General features: G+C 46.1%; 1 protein-coding gene across 1 annotated transcript; it reads right to left on the bottom strand.

Annotated features, from left to right (window-relative positions):
• akap1b (A kinase (PRKA) anchor protein 1b) lies at positions 1-17,165 on the bottom strand. Its single transcript, XM_023966885.2, has 11 exons — positions 16,825-17,165; positions 9,514-11,264; positions 6,509-6,630; positions 6,251-6,377; positions 6,008-6,144; positions 5,624-5,801; positions 5,381-5,531; positions 5,195-5,262; positions 4,920-4,993; positions 4,752-4,817; positions 1-4,499 (listed from the first exon to the last, which is right to left on the bottom strand). Exons 2-11 carry the CDS (start codon positions 11,237-11,239, stop codon positions 4,437-4,439), a joined length of 2,712 nt encoding a protein of 903 aa, XP_023822653.1. The 5' UTR covers positions 11,240-11,264; positions 16,825-17,165; the 3' UTR covers positions 1-4,436.
• Positions 17,166-19,068: the final 1,903 nt, after the last annotated feature.

Genomic DNA, 19,068 nt, shown 5'->3' with positions numbered 1-19,068 from the left:
TAGCACTTAATAACTTTATTTTATAGATCTGTACAACCAAGAATCAAACATTTGATGAGCCTTGCAAAAACTGACCTGTACATGTTAAATGCTCTGGGCAGGATTGCTTACACTCATTTAAATAATCAAATTATTAATTATCTAGCTAAGCAACCACTTCAAACCAGCCTTACCGACATAACGAGCGGTTTTGGAAGGGGTGAACCAAAAAAACATGTTCCCTTTGTTTCCAGTGTTATACAAAAGTTCAGTGAAATATCTTATTTACACAGACCTGCACAAGTCAAGAAATAATTCTGGTTTGATCAAGCAAGATAGGAGTTTGAGTGACAGGGCAGACAGGTGTCATTTGGATCAACGGAGTAATTAATCTTCGATGATTGTGATATAACCAAGCTGGAATCAAGGAGGAGAGGACATTGGTTGAAAACTTCATGTTTAAAAGAGCTGTTAAGGGACTGAAAAGTTCATACAATATGGCTCCTGCCCCACACCAGCTTTGGACTATAACCTTATCTAGCCTTGACAAGTGCCTTGAATTTGTAGTAAGTTAGTAGCTAGATGCCTTACTTCCTATGGTTCCACAAAACATGAACAGTTATAAGGTAGGGGAGATACAGTACTTACAATGGACTGACCAATAACTGACATTTAAACACCTTGGAAGTAAGTATTTTGTAATGTGGTTAACATGCCAATGCTGTCAGTTTTAATAGTAATGCAGGAATACAGTCAAGCGAAACTGTTAGGTAAGATCCATACTCTATCCTGTTCTTAACGTCCTGTCTATCCTGTCCTCTGCCACAACAAGACCAAGCAGAGGGACGGAAGCTGCCTTATTAGCAGAGCAATCAAATTCAAGTGTGTAGTATGATTAGCAGATGGGACACATTCAAAAGCAACGCTTTGATTAAAAAAAAAAAAAAAAAAAAAATGCATTGTGAGGCAACGAGCCAGGACAGAGAGCTCCAAATCTAGAAGTACAGTAATAATGTCTCCTACACCTAAAAGCAATAGCCTAGGCTGGGGGTGAGTCCTGCCCTCTGTGCCTCAGGTGGGGACGACAACACTGATCAGGAAACATGATCAGAAATACATTCAAAAAATGTATTTGGTTCAATAAATGACAAAGCAATTAATCCTATGCAAAACCCAACAAGACCAAAGCACAGCTCCAGTATAAAGCTTTGAGAAAAGCTACAGTGCATTCAGAAAGTATTGAAACCCCTTGACTTTTCCACATTTTGTAACAGGCTTATTCTAAAATGGATTGAATAGTTTTGTCCCCTCTCAATCTACACACAATACCTCATGACAAAGCAAAAACAGGTTTTAAACATTTTAGCAAATTTATAAAAAAATCGAAAACTTAAACATCAAATTTACATAACTATTCTGACCTTTTACTCAGTACTTTCTTGAAGCACCTTTGGCAACAATTACAGCCTTGAGTCTTCTTGGGTATGACGCTACAAAGCCTGGCACACCTGTATTTGGGGAGTTTCTCACATTCTCCTCTGTAGATCCTCTCAAGCTCTGTCAGGTTGGATGCGTCGCTGCACAGCTATTTTCAGGTCTCTCCAGAGATGTTCAATCGGGTTCAAGTCCGGGCTCTGGCTGGGCCACCCATGGACATTTAGAGAGACTTGTCCCGAAGCCACTCCTGTATTGTCTTGGCTGTCTTGGCTTGTCCTGTTAGAAGTTTAACCTTCATCCCAGTCTGAGGTCCTGAGCGCTCTGGAGCAGGTTTTCATCAAGGATCTCTCTCTGTACTTTGCTCCGTTCATCTTTCCCTTCAATCCTGACTAGTCTCCCAGTCTCTGATGCTGAAAAACATCCCCACAGCATGTTGCCACCACCATACTTCACCGTAGGGATGGAGCTAGGTTTCCTCCAGACGTGATGCTTGGCATTCAGGCCAGAGTTCAATCTTGGTTTCATCAGACCAGAGAATCTTGTTTCTCATGGTCAGAGTCCTTTAGGTGCCTTTTGACAAACTTGTCATGTGCTTTTTACTGAGGAGTGGCTTCTGTCTGGCCACTCTACCATAAAGGCCTGATTGGTGGAGTGCTGCAGAGATGGTTGTCCTTCTGGAAGGTTCTCCCACCTCCACAGCGGAACTCGATCTCTGTCAGCATGACCATCGGGTTCTTAGGTCACCTCCTTGACCAAGGGGCCCTTCTCCTCCGATTGCTCAGTTTGGCTAGACGGCCAGCTCTAGGAAGAGTCTTGGTGGTTCCAAACTTCTTCCATTTAAGAATGATGGAGGCCACTGGGTTCTTGGGGACCTTCAATGCTGCAGAAATGTTTTGGTACCCTTCTCCAGATCTGTGCCTCGGCACAATCCTGTCTCGGAGCTCTACGGACAATTCCTTCGACCTCATGGTTTGGTTTTTGCTCCGACATGCACTGTCAACTGTGTGCCTTTCCAACTCATGTCCAATCAATTGAATTTACCACAGGTGGACTCCAATCAAGTTCTAGAAACATCTCAAGGAAGATCAATGGAAACAGGATGCATCCGAGCTCAATTTCAAGGCATAGCAAAGAGTCTGAATACTTATGTAAAAAAAGGTTTCTGTTTTACATTTTTTATACATTCGCAACAAAAAAAGTCATAATGGGTTATTGTGTGAAGATTGATGAGGGAAAAAAATCTATGTAATAGATTTTAGAACAAGGCTGTAACATAAAATGTGGACAAATTCAAGGGGTCTGAATACTTCCCAAATGCATTGTATCTATTACAATAATATCTGCAGTGTGGGAGACTGATTCTCATGGCTCACTTTCTCTGTACTTTCATACACTGCTGAGTGAAGAGGACCAGTACCTTCAAGGACCTAATTTCTCACCGTGCAAAGTGGCTATAAACCCATTCCAACCCGCTGGGTACCATACAGAGTGAGTAGTCTGCAAGACTTCATTTTGGATCCATTAAACTACTTTTAAGTATGGAAACTGCAACACAAATGTAATGTGTAATAATGTTTCGGGGTCAGTATGTAGGAGGAAAAATACAGTGAAGACCATTAGAGGGACGCAGACCTGGGTAGGTTAACATGCATATTAGAAGACAGATTTTTTATATGAGCACTGGGCCCGTTCTGTAAGAGTTCCAGGTCAGGTATCAAAGGTCTGTCTGTGGTCGTAGTGTTTCCACACAAACCAATACTACCGCACAGTGGTGTCCACTCTCTTGAAGTCCTTAGACAGCTGCACCAAGAGTTACGCCAGGCCCCTGGAGTCAGTCGAGGGGAAAAGAGTGGAGCTGGTGCAGCCCTACCCTTCCACCCCAGACAGCCAGCCCCATGTCATGTCCCAGACTCAACAGCTCCAGATAACAGTAGTGGATCTGAAATGTAGTGGTGGGGGTGCCAGCTGTGATGCCAGGCAGGATGATGGAAAAACGCTGAAGGCAACCTACGATTGAATGGTGTCACCCCGAGCCACATAGATGGAGAGAAAGGAGGGGTCAGCTTGGTCTGCTTGCAGGTCAGTTGGAGATCCCAGAAAAGGAAGCGCGTTTTGTTTCTCAATAAGGCCACAGTGTTGTACAGACTGGAGGGGCCAGGGCAGATGAACAGGCCTTCACACGACTCCTGGGACCCCGGTTCTGCACCTTCTCCCTGTCAGTCACCCCCACCCGTCTGGTTCCTTGACTGTGGTTGTGGTGAGCACCAGCAAAGCTGAGATCTACGTTTTTTTTGGTCTCCACAGACAACGGCCTTAGTCACAACCGTGAATCCAGACACCATTCTTAGCCCACCAGGCCTGTATGTCCACGGCTGTCATGATGGGACCGAACGACAAGACATAGCCACCCAGCACATGAAATGGAGACCGTGGCTACTGCACTACGTACAATAATGTAGAAACCTCACATTTAGCCCAATCTTCACAGCCCAATTCCTTCGTTGTCACTATATAATTGTATATATGTAGTTACAGCTGACAGTGAGGTTATTTCTCCATTGACAGTGTTTTCTATTGAGTTATACATCCACAGCATGAGAATCCACAGGCAAAGTTGTGGAGTGAAAAGTCAGATAGGAACGAAAAATCAGATCGACCTTTATTTAGTTACAATATAGATTTCTTTTTAAAATGTACAAGTACTTTATTTTCCTTCTTCAATTTATTTTGGTGTGTGGGGGAGGAGAGGTGTTGGCTTATTCTGACGCAATACTTCGTTGTCTTTTCTGCATTCAACCATTTTTAATTTATTTTTGAAAACGTGGTGTAAAAACCCAACAAACAAAAACAAAACAAACAAAAAGTATTCCCAAATCCAGCAGTTGTGTTCCTCCATGGAAGTGTTATGGGGTGTATCTGGAGGGCTGGTAGGGCCAGACTCCAGAGATTAGGTGAGAAGAAGGGGTGTGGTGGAGCTGAGAAGGGGTTGAGGGGTGGTGGGCGGGGTCAGACAGCAAGGTTCAAAAGCTGTCAACCCAGGTACTCAATGCTCGCTCTGCCAGTGTGCGGTTCACTGATAGCAGCTGGAGGGAAGCGGAGAGCAAGATGGAGAAAGATAGATTCATCAGATTAATGTCAAATAACATAATTGATACCGACAGTGTCGTTAGCCAGCCATTGGAATGTTTCTCTGAAATGTCTAGGTTTGTTAAATACAGAAGTATATAAACCATACACCACAAAGACTACTCACTTCACCAAATTTATATTTACACACTTCTATTGTAGTATCTCAAACATTTCCATGCCAAATCCATTGATCAATGTGAACATACCTCTTCTCCAACCATATTCCACATCTGGACCAATGGGAGACCAGTGTTGTTGTCGTAGTTTGTGACCTGGAAGACAGGAAAAAGCCGGGTTAGCAACAAATTACCTTCTGTGGAGCGTGCAGTGCCTTCCAGTTAGCCTCACGGTGCTGGAGGCTGTAATTTTGTTACCTGTGCAAGCAGTGCTACCCCTCTCGTCATCTCCTCCAGTGCAGAGGTGGCCTCTGTTGAAAAGCTCTTCTCTCCTGTGGATGGATGCATTTATAGATGTGTTAATGCAATTGACAACAGTAGATTTGACGACATTCCACAGGCAGGATGACTTTGGAACAGTTTGACATACAATTGGATTTGTTTCTTGATTTTGGAAATCGTCCTTGAGAATAAGACATCTATCGCAATTGTAAAGTGATACCATGTCAAATAGCTAAATAAAAGGACATTACCTGGAAGGGGGGCAATGTTGTCCAGTAATACTTCTGCACCTTGGAACGGTAATGTTACGAAGTCCGACCTGAACATAAGGATTTCACATTAGAGCAGTCAGTGTGCAGAATGGCCTGCTGTCCCTGCTTACATTACATTCTGTTCCCTATATGATACACAACTCTTTTTGACCAGAGGGGGCCCACCTTATTTGTCGTAGTGTGTCAATCTTCACTCTGTCATAGCCGCCATAGTCCACATATCGGATCTCAACCTCGTTGGTGTCTTTGTAGAAGGAGATGACCTGGGCTCTCCACCAGGCTCCCTCTACCGCTGGCGCCGCACAGATCACCCCCACTGAGACAGAGAGAGGGAGAGCATCGAGTCTGGATCACACAACTGGTTCAAAAACATCCAGTCACACACGTCCCTCCTTGGGGGTCTCTTACCCTCCGCAGGTGAGGGCAGGGTGGGTGTGTCTGGCTGGGAGTAACACAGGAACATCTGCTGGTCCAGGCTGCGCAGGGCGTGGTACGTAGGGTGTGTGTGCTGCTGGACGAAGAGGTGACCCGCCGARACAATGTTCACTACGATCACCTCTACGGTCACACCGCTAGGGAGCAGGAGCTGGGAGAGGAAACAGAGAAGTTAACAACTTTCAAAAGGAGAAGCCATTTGGTTAGACATCTCATTCTTTTAGTTAAACCACTTTCTTTGACAAGTCTTGATATCAATTTGGGGGGCCTTAACTATCGCGCAAATAAAGCATAATAAAACAGATTTGAGAGACAGGAAGAGAGACACCATCCAGGCTCTCTAGGTACCATCCTTACCCAGGTGGTCATGGGCAGCGAGGGCAGCGACGGCAGCGTGAGCGGCAGAGGTGGGGGGGCATAGAGGTTGGTCAGGTCCAAATCCTTAAACTTCTTCCCGATCAGGGACAAGGCTTTGTCCACCTGCTGCTGGGAACCTAGAAGGGACACACATTAAACCAGGAGAATTCTACCACCAGTTCACTACCTACAGCCAAGTTACTCCTGCTCCTTCTGACAGCACAGCATTATACTACACCTCACCCTCTATGTGGCAGATCTGGAACTCTTGAGTGTAAGGCAGGGTGGAGATGTAGATCTTTGCACCAGAGCTTTGCTTCAGGAAGCTCACGTATCGCCCCTGTTTCCCAATTAACCGACCCACCAGATGCTGAGAGAGAGAGAACAGAGACAGAAGAACACATTACAAGGAGATATTGGGTTAGAATTTGTGATTTCCTATGAAAACTAGTCAATAAATCAAGTCCCTGTGGTGTGTGGGACGGGATGGAACAGGCTCACCTTTGGCACCTCAATCTCCCAAACGATGAGTTCAGAGCCCAGAGCCATGGCAGGGCTGCCACTGTCCCTAGCTCCCATGGTGAAGCCGCTGTCTACCGAGTCCATGCTGTTCACATCCGAGCCTGGACACACACAGTTCTGAGTCAGACAGGTATTTTACTCGCCTCACAATTACACACCCAGACAAGACAGGTGTCTCTAACATAAACATGTACCATACAAACACACATGACTCGCCTGGATAACCTGAAGGTCCGGAGGATCCTCACAAAATACCAAAAAACACAAAATAAAATAAACATATGCACAAGTTAAGACATTCACCAGATCACCAACCTCACCCATACGACATTGAGCTGCTACTCAAACTAATCACACACAGGGCATAAGACCACTAACAAACACTCATCTGAAGTCCACCCATACGTGCACACACCACCATGGCATATCTGACCACAGTGCTGCTCTGACAGACCAAAAACACAATGACACTCGAGTTCACCTTGTGTGACTGTGACCTCTAATCTTTTCAAGAACACCCAGCTTTAGGTGTGACTCGTCATGTTTGTGACACAGCCACAATACCTATAGCCCCAGCGCAGTATCTAGTAGAAAAACAGCCAGCAGTCCTATGCCCCAGCACAGCATCTAGTAGAAACACAGCCACAGTCCCTATAGCCCCAGCACAGCATCTAGTAGAAACACAGCCACAGTCCCTATAGCCCCAGGGTGGTATCTAGTAGAAACACAGCCACAGTCCCTATAGCCCCAGCGCAGTATCTAGTAGAAAAACAGCCACAGTCCCTATAGCCCCAGCACAGCATCTAGTAGAACACAGCCACAGTCCCTATAGCCCCAGCACAGCATCTAGTAGAAACACAGCCACAGTCCCTATAGCCCCAGGGTGGTATCTAGTAGAAACACAGCCACAGTCCCTATAGCCCAGGGTGGTATCTAGTAGAAACACGGCCACATTCCCTATAGCCCAGGCCAGTATCTAGTAGAAACAGCCACAGTCCCTATAGCCCAGGGTGGTATCTAGTAGAAACACAGCCACAGTCCCTATAGCCCCAGGGTGGTATCTAGTAGAAACACAGCCACAGTCCTATAGCCCCAGGGTGGTATCTAGTAGAAAAACAGCCACAGTCCCTATAGCCCCAGGGTGGTATCTAGTAGAAACAGCCACAGTCCCTATAGCCCCAGGGTGGTATCTAGTAGAAACACAGCCACAGTCCCTATAGCCCCAGGGTGGTATCTAGTAGAAACACAGCCACAGTCCCTATAGCCCCAGGGTGGTATCTAGTAGAAACACAGCCCAGTCCCTATAGCCCCAGGGTGGTATCTAGAGAAACACAGCCACGTCCCTATAGCCCCAGGGTGGTATCTAGTAGAAACACAGCCACAATACCTATAGCCCCAGGGTGGTATCTAGTAGAAACACAGCCACAATACCTATAGCCCCAGGGTGATCTAGTAGAAACACAGCCACAGTCCCTATAGCCCCAGGGTGGCATCTAGTAGAAAAACCAGCCACAGTCCCTATAGCCCCAGGGTGGTATCTAGTAGAAACACAGCCACAGTCCCTATAGCCCCAGGGTGGCATCTAGTAGAAACACAGCCACAGTCCCTATAGCCCCAGGGTGGTATCTAGTAGAAACCAGCCACAGTCCCTATAGCCCCAGCACGGCATCTAGTAGAAACACAGCCACAGTCCCTATAGCCCCAGCACAGTCATCTAGTAGAAAACACGGCCACAGTCCCTACAGCCCCAGGGTGGTATCTAGTAGAAACACAGCCACAGTCCCTATAGCCCCAGGGTGGTATCTAGTAGAAACACAGCCACAGTCCCTATAGCCCCAGCACAGCATCTAGTAGAAACACAGCCACAGTCCCTATAGCCCAGGCTGGTATCTAGTAGAAACACAGCCACAGTCCCTATAGCCCCAGCGCAGTATCTAGTAGAAACACAGCCACAGTCCCTATAGCCCCAGGGTGGTATCTAGTAGAAACACAGCCACAGTCCCTATAGCCCCAGGGTGGTATCTAGTAGAAACACAGCCACAGTCCCTATAGCCCCAGGTGGTATCTAGTAGAAACACAGCCACAGTCCCTATAGCCCCAGGGTGGTATCTAGTAGAAACACAGCCACAGTCCCTATAGCCCCAGGGTGGTATCTAGTAGAAACAACGCCACAGTCCCTATAAGCCCCAGGGTGGTATCTAGTAGAAACACAGCCACAGTCCCTATAGCCCCAGGGTGGTATCTAGTAGAAACACAGCCACAGTCCTTATAGCCCCAGGGTGGTATCTAGTAGAACAGTATCTAAGGACTAACTTCATCCAAAACTATAAGTGATAACTAGCCAGCATACTGTTCTGTATTAGCCAACATCACCAGCAAAGAAGATTAAGTTGAGAATATTATCCCCTTGATTATAATTATTATTTAAAGCATTTCATAGATTTTCAAAATAGGAGATATGCTGAACTGTGTGCTTTTCTTTTCTGGTGGCAGACTAGCTTGTTTGGCCCACATCGGTCATGTACTCCTCCAGCTACTTTTTGGAGATCACATTAGTTGGAATTGGAAAGCTGCATCACAGAAGAAGAGTTAACACCCCCCCCCCCCCTTCACACACTCTTGCCTACTTCTGAATATAATAATTTAACCAGATCTAATACCAAAGCCGGTGACATTCCAAATGATTAACACTTAGTTTGTGCAACATTTCTCTCAGCTTTTTAATGTTGGTAGATGTAATCTAATGTTGAACAAAGGTCTCTGTGTTGACACAGAAGGCTTTCTTCTTCTTCCCTCAGCTTGCCCCTCTGTCTGGAGACACTGTAAATAATGATGGAAATCAAAAGGCACGTAGGGGAGACTACGACAGACAAGTGTCCATGAACCTCAATCATGCTCTGTCTGGGTATTTGAGCCATGTGTAGATCAGTGCTAGGGTGTGCCATGAGCCTGACCCCACTACAGGGTGTGGTGTGTGCTCCTACCTCCAGACTGATCGGTCTCAGTCTCACTCATCCCATGAGAACCGTTCCTCAGGCCCATGCCGTTGAGCCTCTTCACTTGGCCGACAGCCCCCAGCACATGGCCTGGTAGGGCTGCCATGACCTCTGCCTCGGTCACTACCTCTTCTGGGGCTTGGGGCAGACCACCCTCCCCCTCAGACATCCCTGACACCTGGATCAGATCCTCCCGGCTCTCCCTGCTCTGCTGGTCCTCACTACTGACCCCATCCTCAGAGTGGCACGTACTACAGGCCGAGTCCTCTGCCACCATCACCCCGTCATCTCCCTTCAGTTTGTCCAGGTTGCTAGGCATGCCCCTCACTTCTTCCCTCCCCTCCTGCGAGGATGCTGTTGCCCAGGGGTTACTCAGTGCTTTCGCTGTCCCCATTTGCTCCCATGCCGGGGCGGGCGGGCAACCATTGGGCATCCCTTCTTCCTGCTGCTCTCTCCACTCTGTCTCAGCGTGGCTTATCGGGGAGGGCCCTTCCTCCATGTTCCTTGTGAGTGGCTCTTGCTCAGAGCATGGCCTCCCATTGGCCAGTGGGGTGCTTCTGAAGCTGTGCTCGGTGGCGGATTGACCGAGCCAGGTCTCTGGACAGGAGGTAACACTGAGGACCTCCTGGGTGGCTGCAGAGATGACCTCAGTGATCAGACCTGCTGCCAGGTACTCCAGCTCCTCAGTGCTGCCAGGTGCCCCTTTCTCTAGCTGGTGGCCTTGGGCTGGGGAGGCCAGAGTACTGGTGATGACGGCATGGTAGGAGCCCTGCAATGATGTGGGGGTCTCTGGAAAGAGAGGTTCATGTATGACTACTTTCAGAGCCCGGGCCGGCATCTCAGCTGAGATGACAGGCGAGGAGGGCAGCTCATCTTTGGTACTGCTGGAGGGGACCGGGAGCGAATCTTTAGCCACTAGCTGCACCAGCAGGTTCTGGGTGAAGGCCACTGCTGCCTCATGGGCTGCTGCCACCTCTCCCTCTGGATCGGGCCTCTCTGCATTCGTCAGGTCTGCTGCTATGGAGGAACTAGTCGTGGCGTGGGCCGTCTGGGAGAGTACAAGTGCTTCTGATGCTGTGGAGATGGCCTCCTTCACTGGAGCAGGGACCTGCTCGGTAACCGTTGATTTCACCGGCACTGTAACCAAGGCAATGGTGGCTGGCGGGCTCTGCACAGTGGCCCAGTGTTCTCCCGGGGGGCCCGAGCTCTCCTCCCTGGTCTGTGTTGGTAAAGGCGAGGTTGGGGGAGAACTGCTCCTGGATGTCTGTCGGCAGCTATCTACACCAGGGTCTGTAACTGCACTGGCTCTGTCTGGGTGGTGAGAGGCCCTCTCTGTAGGTGAACAGGATGTACTCTGTACCTCTACTGCCTCGGCCTTAATGGCCGGGATGTGAATCTGTGCTACGACATCCTGTTCTGTTGACCGTTGCTCTTTGGCCTTGGATGGTCTGACTCTGCTGCTGGCTGTTCTCTCTCTACAGCTGCTGCTGCTGGTTGTGGGGGTAGTGCAGTGGGACACTGTCCCTTTCTCTACCAGGCCGTTGCTGCCCTCACTGAGAGCCGGGGACGTCAGCAGGCCCATGGCCGCTGCTCCCTCTTCGCTGTCGTGGTTGGTGATTCGCTCTTTCTTGCGTGAGATGTACCACCACCAGCCTATAAGCGCCAGCACTCCAGGCAGCGTGTACGGGACAATAGACCGGAACCTCAGTGGCATCTCCTCAGGACCCTAGCAACTACACCTGTATGTGGAGGGAGAGAGAGAGTGAGAAAGGCAGAGGTTAGCTTATTGGAGGGAGATATGTGCATCTTTCACTTTCACTCATTTTGAGATCAGGACTATAATGTTAAATAGGATATTAAGTTACGACAAACTGGCTAACATTTTGAATAGCCTAAGGGTCTTGGTTGACACTTAGCCCCAAAAAGTATCTCTGGGTATTATGATAGTGTAAAGACTATAGCAAGTACACTATAGCACTGTAGTGTGTACATGTGTAATCACACCCACTAGAAGGGTGTGCGAGTGGCAAATCGATTCAAAAGGTTTCAGCCCTGTTCACACAGCTCTGACAATAAGAACGTCACTGGGAGAACAACATGTGATGATCATAAGGAAACTGTCTTATGATAGCTAAAAATACTGGACAAAAAGGCTTTAAAGAAATAAATACTTTAGAAACTATCATGGTTGTTAACAGGTGCGAGCAGAGCTTCAAAGAAACGACAGTAATGAAACCTGATGAGGCGTTACTCCTGAGAAAAGGCCTAGACTAACAAATGACTTAGTCAAGTAGTGACGTCATTCATGCCAAAAAATCTCTCTCACACCACCACACCCACTTGATGAGCTACAAAATGCTTTTGGATGCATACGACACTGACACAGAACTTTTGTCAACAGCTCCTGGTGAACAAAGTCACAGCGGCCTGAACATAATATACTCCTTTTGACATGAATGAACATACACATGCCTGTAAAAGCCCGATAGCGGACATTGGTCACGCCACGGTTTTCTATTGCCTCATTGAGAAACGTTCAAACACAGAGACATTCCCATTCCTGTGGCTTGAAGTAATATTTGTTTCTACTTCTGAACTAAACCAAGCTGCAACACAAAGACCTAGTTCCTAGCATAAGAAGCAGCTGTGCCACCATCAGGGCTAATGTTTAACCTCCCTGTACCTACTGGGCATGCCCAGCTCCTCCACTGCTGATTGGTCGAAGCACTCAATGTTAAAAAAGGAAGTCCGTGCATGCCTTTCCTTAACAGACCCAGACTGTAGAAGGAAGGAATGCATCACAGGGGTGACTCCAGCTGCCCCCCCCCTCTTCTTCCTTCTCCCAGCCTACTAGGGTGTGTGACGGCTAGGCTTCCACTGCCCCTTAGCAAGCACCAATACACACAGCAGGCACATACACAGGAGCCAGGTCTGGGTCAACATGAACCTGGACTTTAAACTCTATGGCCCGGAACGTGCAGAACACTGTGAAGCTGGAACTGACAAAGCCAGTGTCAGTCTGCACTGTACAGGTAGGGTACATGAAAGGTCACATTCACAGAGTGGCTGTGTGTGAGGAGACGCTAATCACTGCGGTTTTAACCATAGTTCAGTTCCTTCATACCCCACAACTGAGGAGGACTTGACTTTCCAATGAGCAGAAACTTGTCCCATTGATATTAGCCATTTGCTTAGGCAATGGTTTGAAAATGAGGACCTTCCAGGGCCATTTGTATGAGTCCATTACATATTTAACCTGTTCAAAGGACAACAGCACACAGCAGAGGGCAGCAGAAGCAACACACTAATGACTTCCTAGAAACTTCCACACCTGGCAATACGGAAGACGTGAGAACCTCAACGAGCCTCTTGTTTTACAGAGCTTATGCACCTATAAGAGGCTCCGAGATGAATGACATGGGATTAGGAGAGGTGAATTGTGGGCCGCCCTAACACCCACCCAAGTAAAGGTATCGATGTGCAGGGAAAAACAGGTAGGCTTCAAATGCCTCCAGAGAAACCAAGATTGGGTCATTTTCAGTAGGGCAGAGATCAAAAACAAGGGTTTCTTATTAGACAAGTTCACCAATTAAGCGTTTACACAGGCAGTCCATTTCTGATCATTTCCCCACTAATAGGTATTTTGACCAATCTCACATAGGATATTGTTCAGATCTGATCAGTCAAAAGCCCAATTAGTGGGACACATTTTTTGGGCTGCCTGTGTCAACGCAGCCTTAGCACCTCCACATTTCAAAACCTGTTCTCCCGATTCGCCATGAGCCAGTAGTTTATCAAAACAGAGCATCGGTGCATGATCCACAGTGAATGGCAAGGTGCATGGACCTGGTTAGTAAATTATACATCCCTTGCTGTCCATTTCAATAGTGTCCATAAGGAAATTAAATAAATTATGTAGCCTTATCTTATATAATTACCATATATCCAAACTATTGTAGTATGCTTCTTTGGCTAACTAAAAACCTTGTGTAGGCTGAAAAACACAGTGCCATCATCAGTCCTCTTTCACCTTTGTAACAAATGTATGCATTCTAAAAACATTATACAACATCTAAACTAGCAGACTGGAAACAAAGCCAGCCACAAAAACAATTTGCTTCATCATATTTTGACGTGAGGGGCTTTCCAGAATTCCAATGGTGGATTCCTGTAGGCGGGATAGAGTAGGGCAGTGATGTGGGGGGAGCAGGAGTCACTGGGACTTCATGGTTGAAGGACAGGGATTAGATCGGGGTCAATCAGATAGCATTAGTCACACAGCGCAAGACTGGCAGGACCACCCCCTCCCTGTCCCAGAGCAGCCCCACCACCACTATGACACCACCTTGCCCAGTTGTGGCTTCTTAAGCATCCCTATATAACCAGCTAACCGTAACATCTGCCCCCAGGGTAGACAAAAACAAACATGTCACCGTCATATATCCAGGCTGTAACACAACCGGCTGTGATTGGGAGTCACATAAGGCCAAGTAGTCCGGGTTTGGCCGGTGAATGCAGTCATTGTCAATAAGAATTTGTTCTTAATTGACTTGCCTAGTTAAAAGGTTACATTTTTAAATGTAAAAACTAGGTGGCCTGCACAGCACAACAGTTTTCTCAATTAAACTGGGTAGAAAAGCAGAAGCAGAAAGCTTTAGGAGTTTCACATTGATATGTATAGGATTTTCTGATCAAATGTTGGATGGAAGACATTGGATTGAAGGTCTAATATCATAGAAATTAACGAACAGTGGCATTATATGATATTAAGATGCATTTTAAGAATATTGTGCTGGAGAGTGTTATTTAACTGAATAGATTGCAAGTTGCAAGACTCTTCATCACAACACCAACAGAGTTTATAACTTGAGCAACCATCAGATTGATAAGGCAGAGCAGAGGAAACCTATCCCTGGCAGTTGTGCATTTGAGGCTAGCCCCACACCAGTTTCCCTGTTCCAGCCTTGTCAAAACAATGTCTGGATTTATAATGACATTCAATGATTTCCCTCATCCTGAATAGCCGATGTAGTCAGCACCATTTAACTTAAAATTGACTGATTAATAACCATGACAACAGTATTCGTCTAATACTAACCACCAACATGGTGGAAGATATCTAATGTGAATGAAACAGTAAACTGATCAGGGCTACGTCAGTTTTGCACAAGGCCAAATAGGGGCATCTTGCGGAGTAAGGCTTTAGTAAAATACACACACCACACTATAAAATCATACGACGTTGGATTAGGCAACGTGCTGGAACTAGTATCACTTTATATGCTGGACCTCAAGGCTGGTTCATCATAGATTCCTCTAGTTATGCAGACTAGTTTAACAAGCGAGACCCTACTGAAGGTCCATGACACCTTGCTAGCTAAAGACGCACCCGACTCCTTTTTAACTCATTTATCACCTGATTTACCTAACCAAAAGCACATCTCAACAGGTAGTCCAGGTATCCTCATGACATGGCACTAGACAGGTGGGCCTTTCCTCTTTAGTGGTCTATTGATCCTCTATAGTTCGTACAAGCTGGATGCTGATGACAGAGTGCACCCATCAGACCAACTCCTTCAAGTTTGCAGTTGTGTCTAAAAAAAACACTATTCTGCTCAAAACATATTTTGGTGTACCATTACGCATGTACATTACTGTATCTATACTGGATATTGTTTTTCAAAAGGAAAAGTTCAAAAGTCGCTAGAGTGCATTAAAAAAATCCTGTGTGTCATGAGTTGTTCTGACATTCACCTTCGACAAGGTTAGAATAAACAACGCCCACTACACAAAGTTAGTCCAGTCGCCTAATGAAAGGATTTGGCCACTATCTTTCTCTGCGCACACTCGCCATGTGTGCGTGTTTCACTCCACCGCCTGCATAGGCATGCCTACTTACTGGAGACTCGAAATAATCAAGCTGCGCTGCTGTACGACCTTGGAGGTAGATAAGGGAAGGGTCACTCGGTATTTGCTTTACATGTTACAAACCATACAATGCGCTGAGCACGAGCAGTTATTACACAGCGATGCTGCATTGGGAATACGAGGCAACCTTGTAAAAGACCTACGATTATAATGCTTCTCCCCCAGTCGAGAGCTTTCTAGTCCTCAACTGTAAGCAATCCTACGAGGAGAATTAATCCCATAGCAGTTTACACAAATGTGATGGAGAATATTTACATTACAGTTCCATTGTACACTGACTGTGTCCTATAAAACCGGGCCTCAATTAACGTTTCAGGGAATATTTGATGGTTGATTGAGCAGGCTATATTTGCGTCGACGTTATTGGGCTTCAGAAATAGCCTATGCACCGCTACTTGACAGCCTATAGCAAATACTTGTCATTCCAGAGCAGAGACTGACAAATGGCAAAGTTTCGAGGCTCCCAGTGCTTGTGCAATAGCTGCATAAGGGCAGAGTGTTTGGGCTAGGTAACTTGCTAGCTTTGACCTACACCGAGTGTGATAAAAGCATGGTAGGCCGCAACGCATGATGATTTGCAATGTATGTTTGCCGGGTAGCCCAACACTATTGTAACAATAAACACCATTTAAAACGAGTTAAATCACAATGACTTTAAATGATTTAACCAAACACGATATATTCGAGATCTTGGCGAAACAGTGCATTTATGTGCCTAATTAATTTAAGCATTAGGCTACGGTTAGCCATTTTCGTTGAGTCTGAACTCTGACACTTCATTCACAATGTTACTGCGAGGCACGCGGCAAACTGTTCCGCTACCGTAACATTTAAATTGTGTCCTGGCAGTCGAGTAGATCGTGACCAAACGTCGCATATATTGTGCATTATGATATTGTAGTAGTCATGTAGGTTAGCCTGGCAATGCTAGGCTAACTCTGCAGCGTGGGCCTCGAAACGTTCGTTAGCTTGCTAGCTGGACATCGTGGATAACCACCTTGTTTGTTAGCAATTAACATGATCCGTCCAAGCAAACTCATGGACACAAAATTGTGATTTATATGTTGAGTACATTGTCATTTTAGGACGCCGAATAAACTACATAGTTCGATGTCTACGTGCAACATGTATTCAATGACAAGGGCTTCAGGGCTGCACATTTCTAGAATGATACATTTGTAACTAATTTAGCGAAACGACGACTGTTCCATTTATTGTAATGAAACACTTTGTAGTGTAAAATTGTAGCCAACTGGCATAACAACTCCAGATTGTTACATTGATGTAGCTAGCCAGGCTACATATCAAACTGACATCTTCTGTGGGTCTCCGGCTGTCAATTTTACATTAGCAGCCCTGGACAATACTTACAGTATACAAGCGTCCTCCGCGCCGCCACGGTGAATTAAAGTATCGTGATATAAACGTACGTATTCCGGGCCCGACTCAATCCCAACGTGTGCCCCCCTACACTGTCTCTCTTTCTCTATCCTCCCCACGTGTTGACTATCCAAGCACTAGACTCTAAAAACAGACCTAACAGCTGATCAAACCTCGCGATAATGATGCAGAAGGGCGATGACAAGAGACGGTATTCTCGCGGGGTCATGCAGATGCAGTGAAGTTTTATTGTAACTAAGGACACAATTATCTCTGAGTAGTTCTTTAACTAAATATCCTTTCACATGAAACTGACTTCCTCGCTGTACATGGCCTCTGTCTCATTGGACATGGGGAGAAGTCCTGAGGCTGCTGAGGGGTGGACGGCTCATAAATGTCTGGAACGGAGTAAAGGAATGGAATCAAACACATGGAAACCATGTAGTTGATACCATTCCACTGATTCCGCTACAGCCATTACCAAGAGCCCGTCCTCCCCAAACAAGGAGCCACCAACCTGTGGGAGAATCTCAATGACACCCTCCTTGCGTCCTCTCCTCGCCTCCTCAAAAACCATTGGATGAGAAAGCTAAAGTCCCTCCCCTCTGAACTTTTACTTCAATGAGGAGAGGAGTACGCAATTGTGATTGTCCCATAGGCATAGGTTGTCCTCGGCATAGTATATTTAGTTCATGAGCACTTCTACTACCCATAACTTCAGATTGTGTAAAAAAAATAAAATCATGGCTTTTAATAAGTAGTGCTAAACTTTTATTACTAACACTGGAATAATTAGGTGTATTTTTCACACATTATACAGCAACTTACTGCTTAACAAAAAAGCTAAATTATACAATATCACACATTTACAGTGTAGGAAATAAACGTTTTTTTTTTTTTTTTTTTAATTGTACAGAAAATATTTAGAGTTCAACATTCCGCTTAAAAAAAACATCCACCAACACTCTAGAGACAAAGATGTTGCACATCAATAAAAATGCCACATTTGAGGATATTTAACTCCACAAAACCCTTCACTGTGAATCAGAATAGCGCATGTCAACCACTCATTAGAGTCTATGGTTACTCACAATATATGTCCTTGTCATCCCGATGGACACCAAGTGGCCATCCTAGATCCTGAAGGCAGCTATTAAAAACTGACATGTTCTTCTGACAGTTACTCTGTTGATGAATTCACCCAAACTATTTGTCCTGACAGTTGTCTAATCTTAGTGGTCACAGGGATTCAAAAACAATGCATACATACACCTTGATATTTAATTGAGTAAATTGCATGTTGCTGACAGGTGTATAAAATCGAGCGCATAGCCATACAATCTCCATAGACAAACATTGGCAGTAGAATGGCCTCAATGAAGAGCTCAGTGACGTTCAACGTGGCACCGTCATAGGAGGCCACCTTTCCAACAAGACAGTTCATCAAATTGCTGTCCTGCCAGAGTTGCCCCGATCAACTGTAAGTGCTGTTATTGTGAAGTGGAAAGGTCTAGGAGCAACAACAGCTCAGCCGCAAAGTGGTAGGCCACAAGCTCACAGAACGGGACCGTCGAGTGTTGAAGCGCATAGCGTGGTTGCAACACTCCCTACCGAATTCCAAACTGCCTCTGGAAGCAACGTCTGCACAATAACTTTTTGATGGAAGCTTCATGAAATAGGTTTCCATGGCCGAGCAGTCACACATAAGCCTAAGATCACCATGCACAATGCCAAGCGTCGGCTGGAGTGGTCTAAAGCTTGCCGCATTGTACTCTGGAGCAGTGGAAACGTGTTCTTTGGCGGGATGAATCACGCTTCACCATCTGGCAGTCCGAAGGACAAATCTGGGTTTGGAGGATGCCAGCAGAACGCTACCTGCCTGAATGCATCGTGCCAACTGGAAAGTTTGATTGAGGAGGAATAATGGTCTGGGGCTGTTTTTCATGGTTTGGGCTAGGCCCCTTAGTTCCAGTGAAGGGAAATCTTAACGCTACAGCATACTAGACATTCTAGACAATTCTGTGCTTCCAACTTTGTGGCAACAGTTTGGGGAAGGCCCTTCTCTGTTCCAAAATGACAATGTCCCCGTGGTTTGTCAAAAATCGGTGTGGAACAATTTGACTGGCCTGCACAGAGCCCTGACCTCAACCCCAACGAACACCTTTGGGATGAATTGAAACAGACTGCGAGCCAGGCCTAATTGCCCAACATCAGTGCCCGACCTCACTAATGCTT

This window comes from Salvelinus sp. IW2-2015, linkage group LG22 (assembly GCF_002910315.2).
Source record: "Salvelinus sp. IW2-2015 linkage group LG22, ASM291031v2, whole genome shotgun sequence".
Lineage (NCBI taxonomy): Eukaryota > Metazoa > Chordata > Actinopteri > Salmoniformes > Salmonidae > Salvelinus > Salvelinus sp. IW2-2015.
Note: the sequence above shows the minus strand (reverse complement) of the source record. Positions and strands in the feature narration are given on the sequence as shown.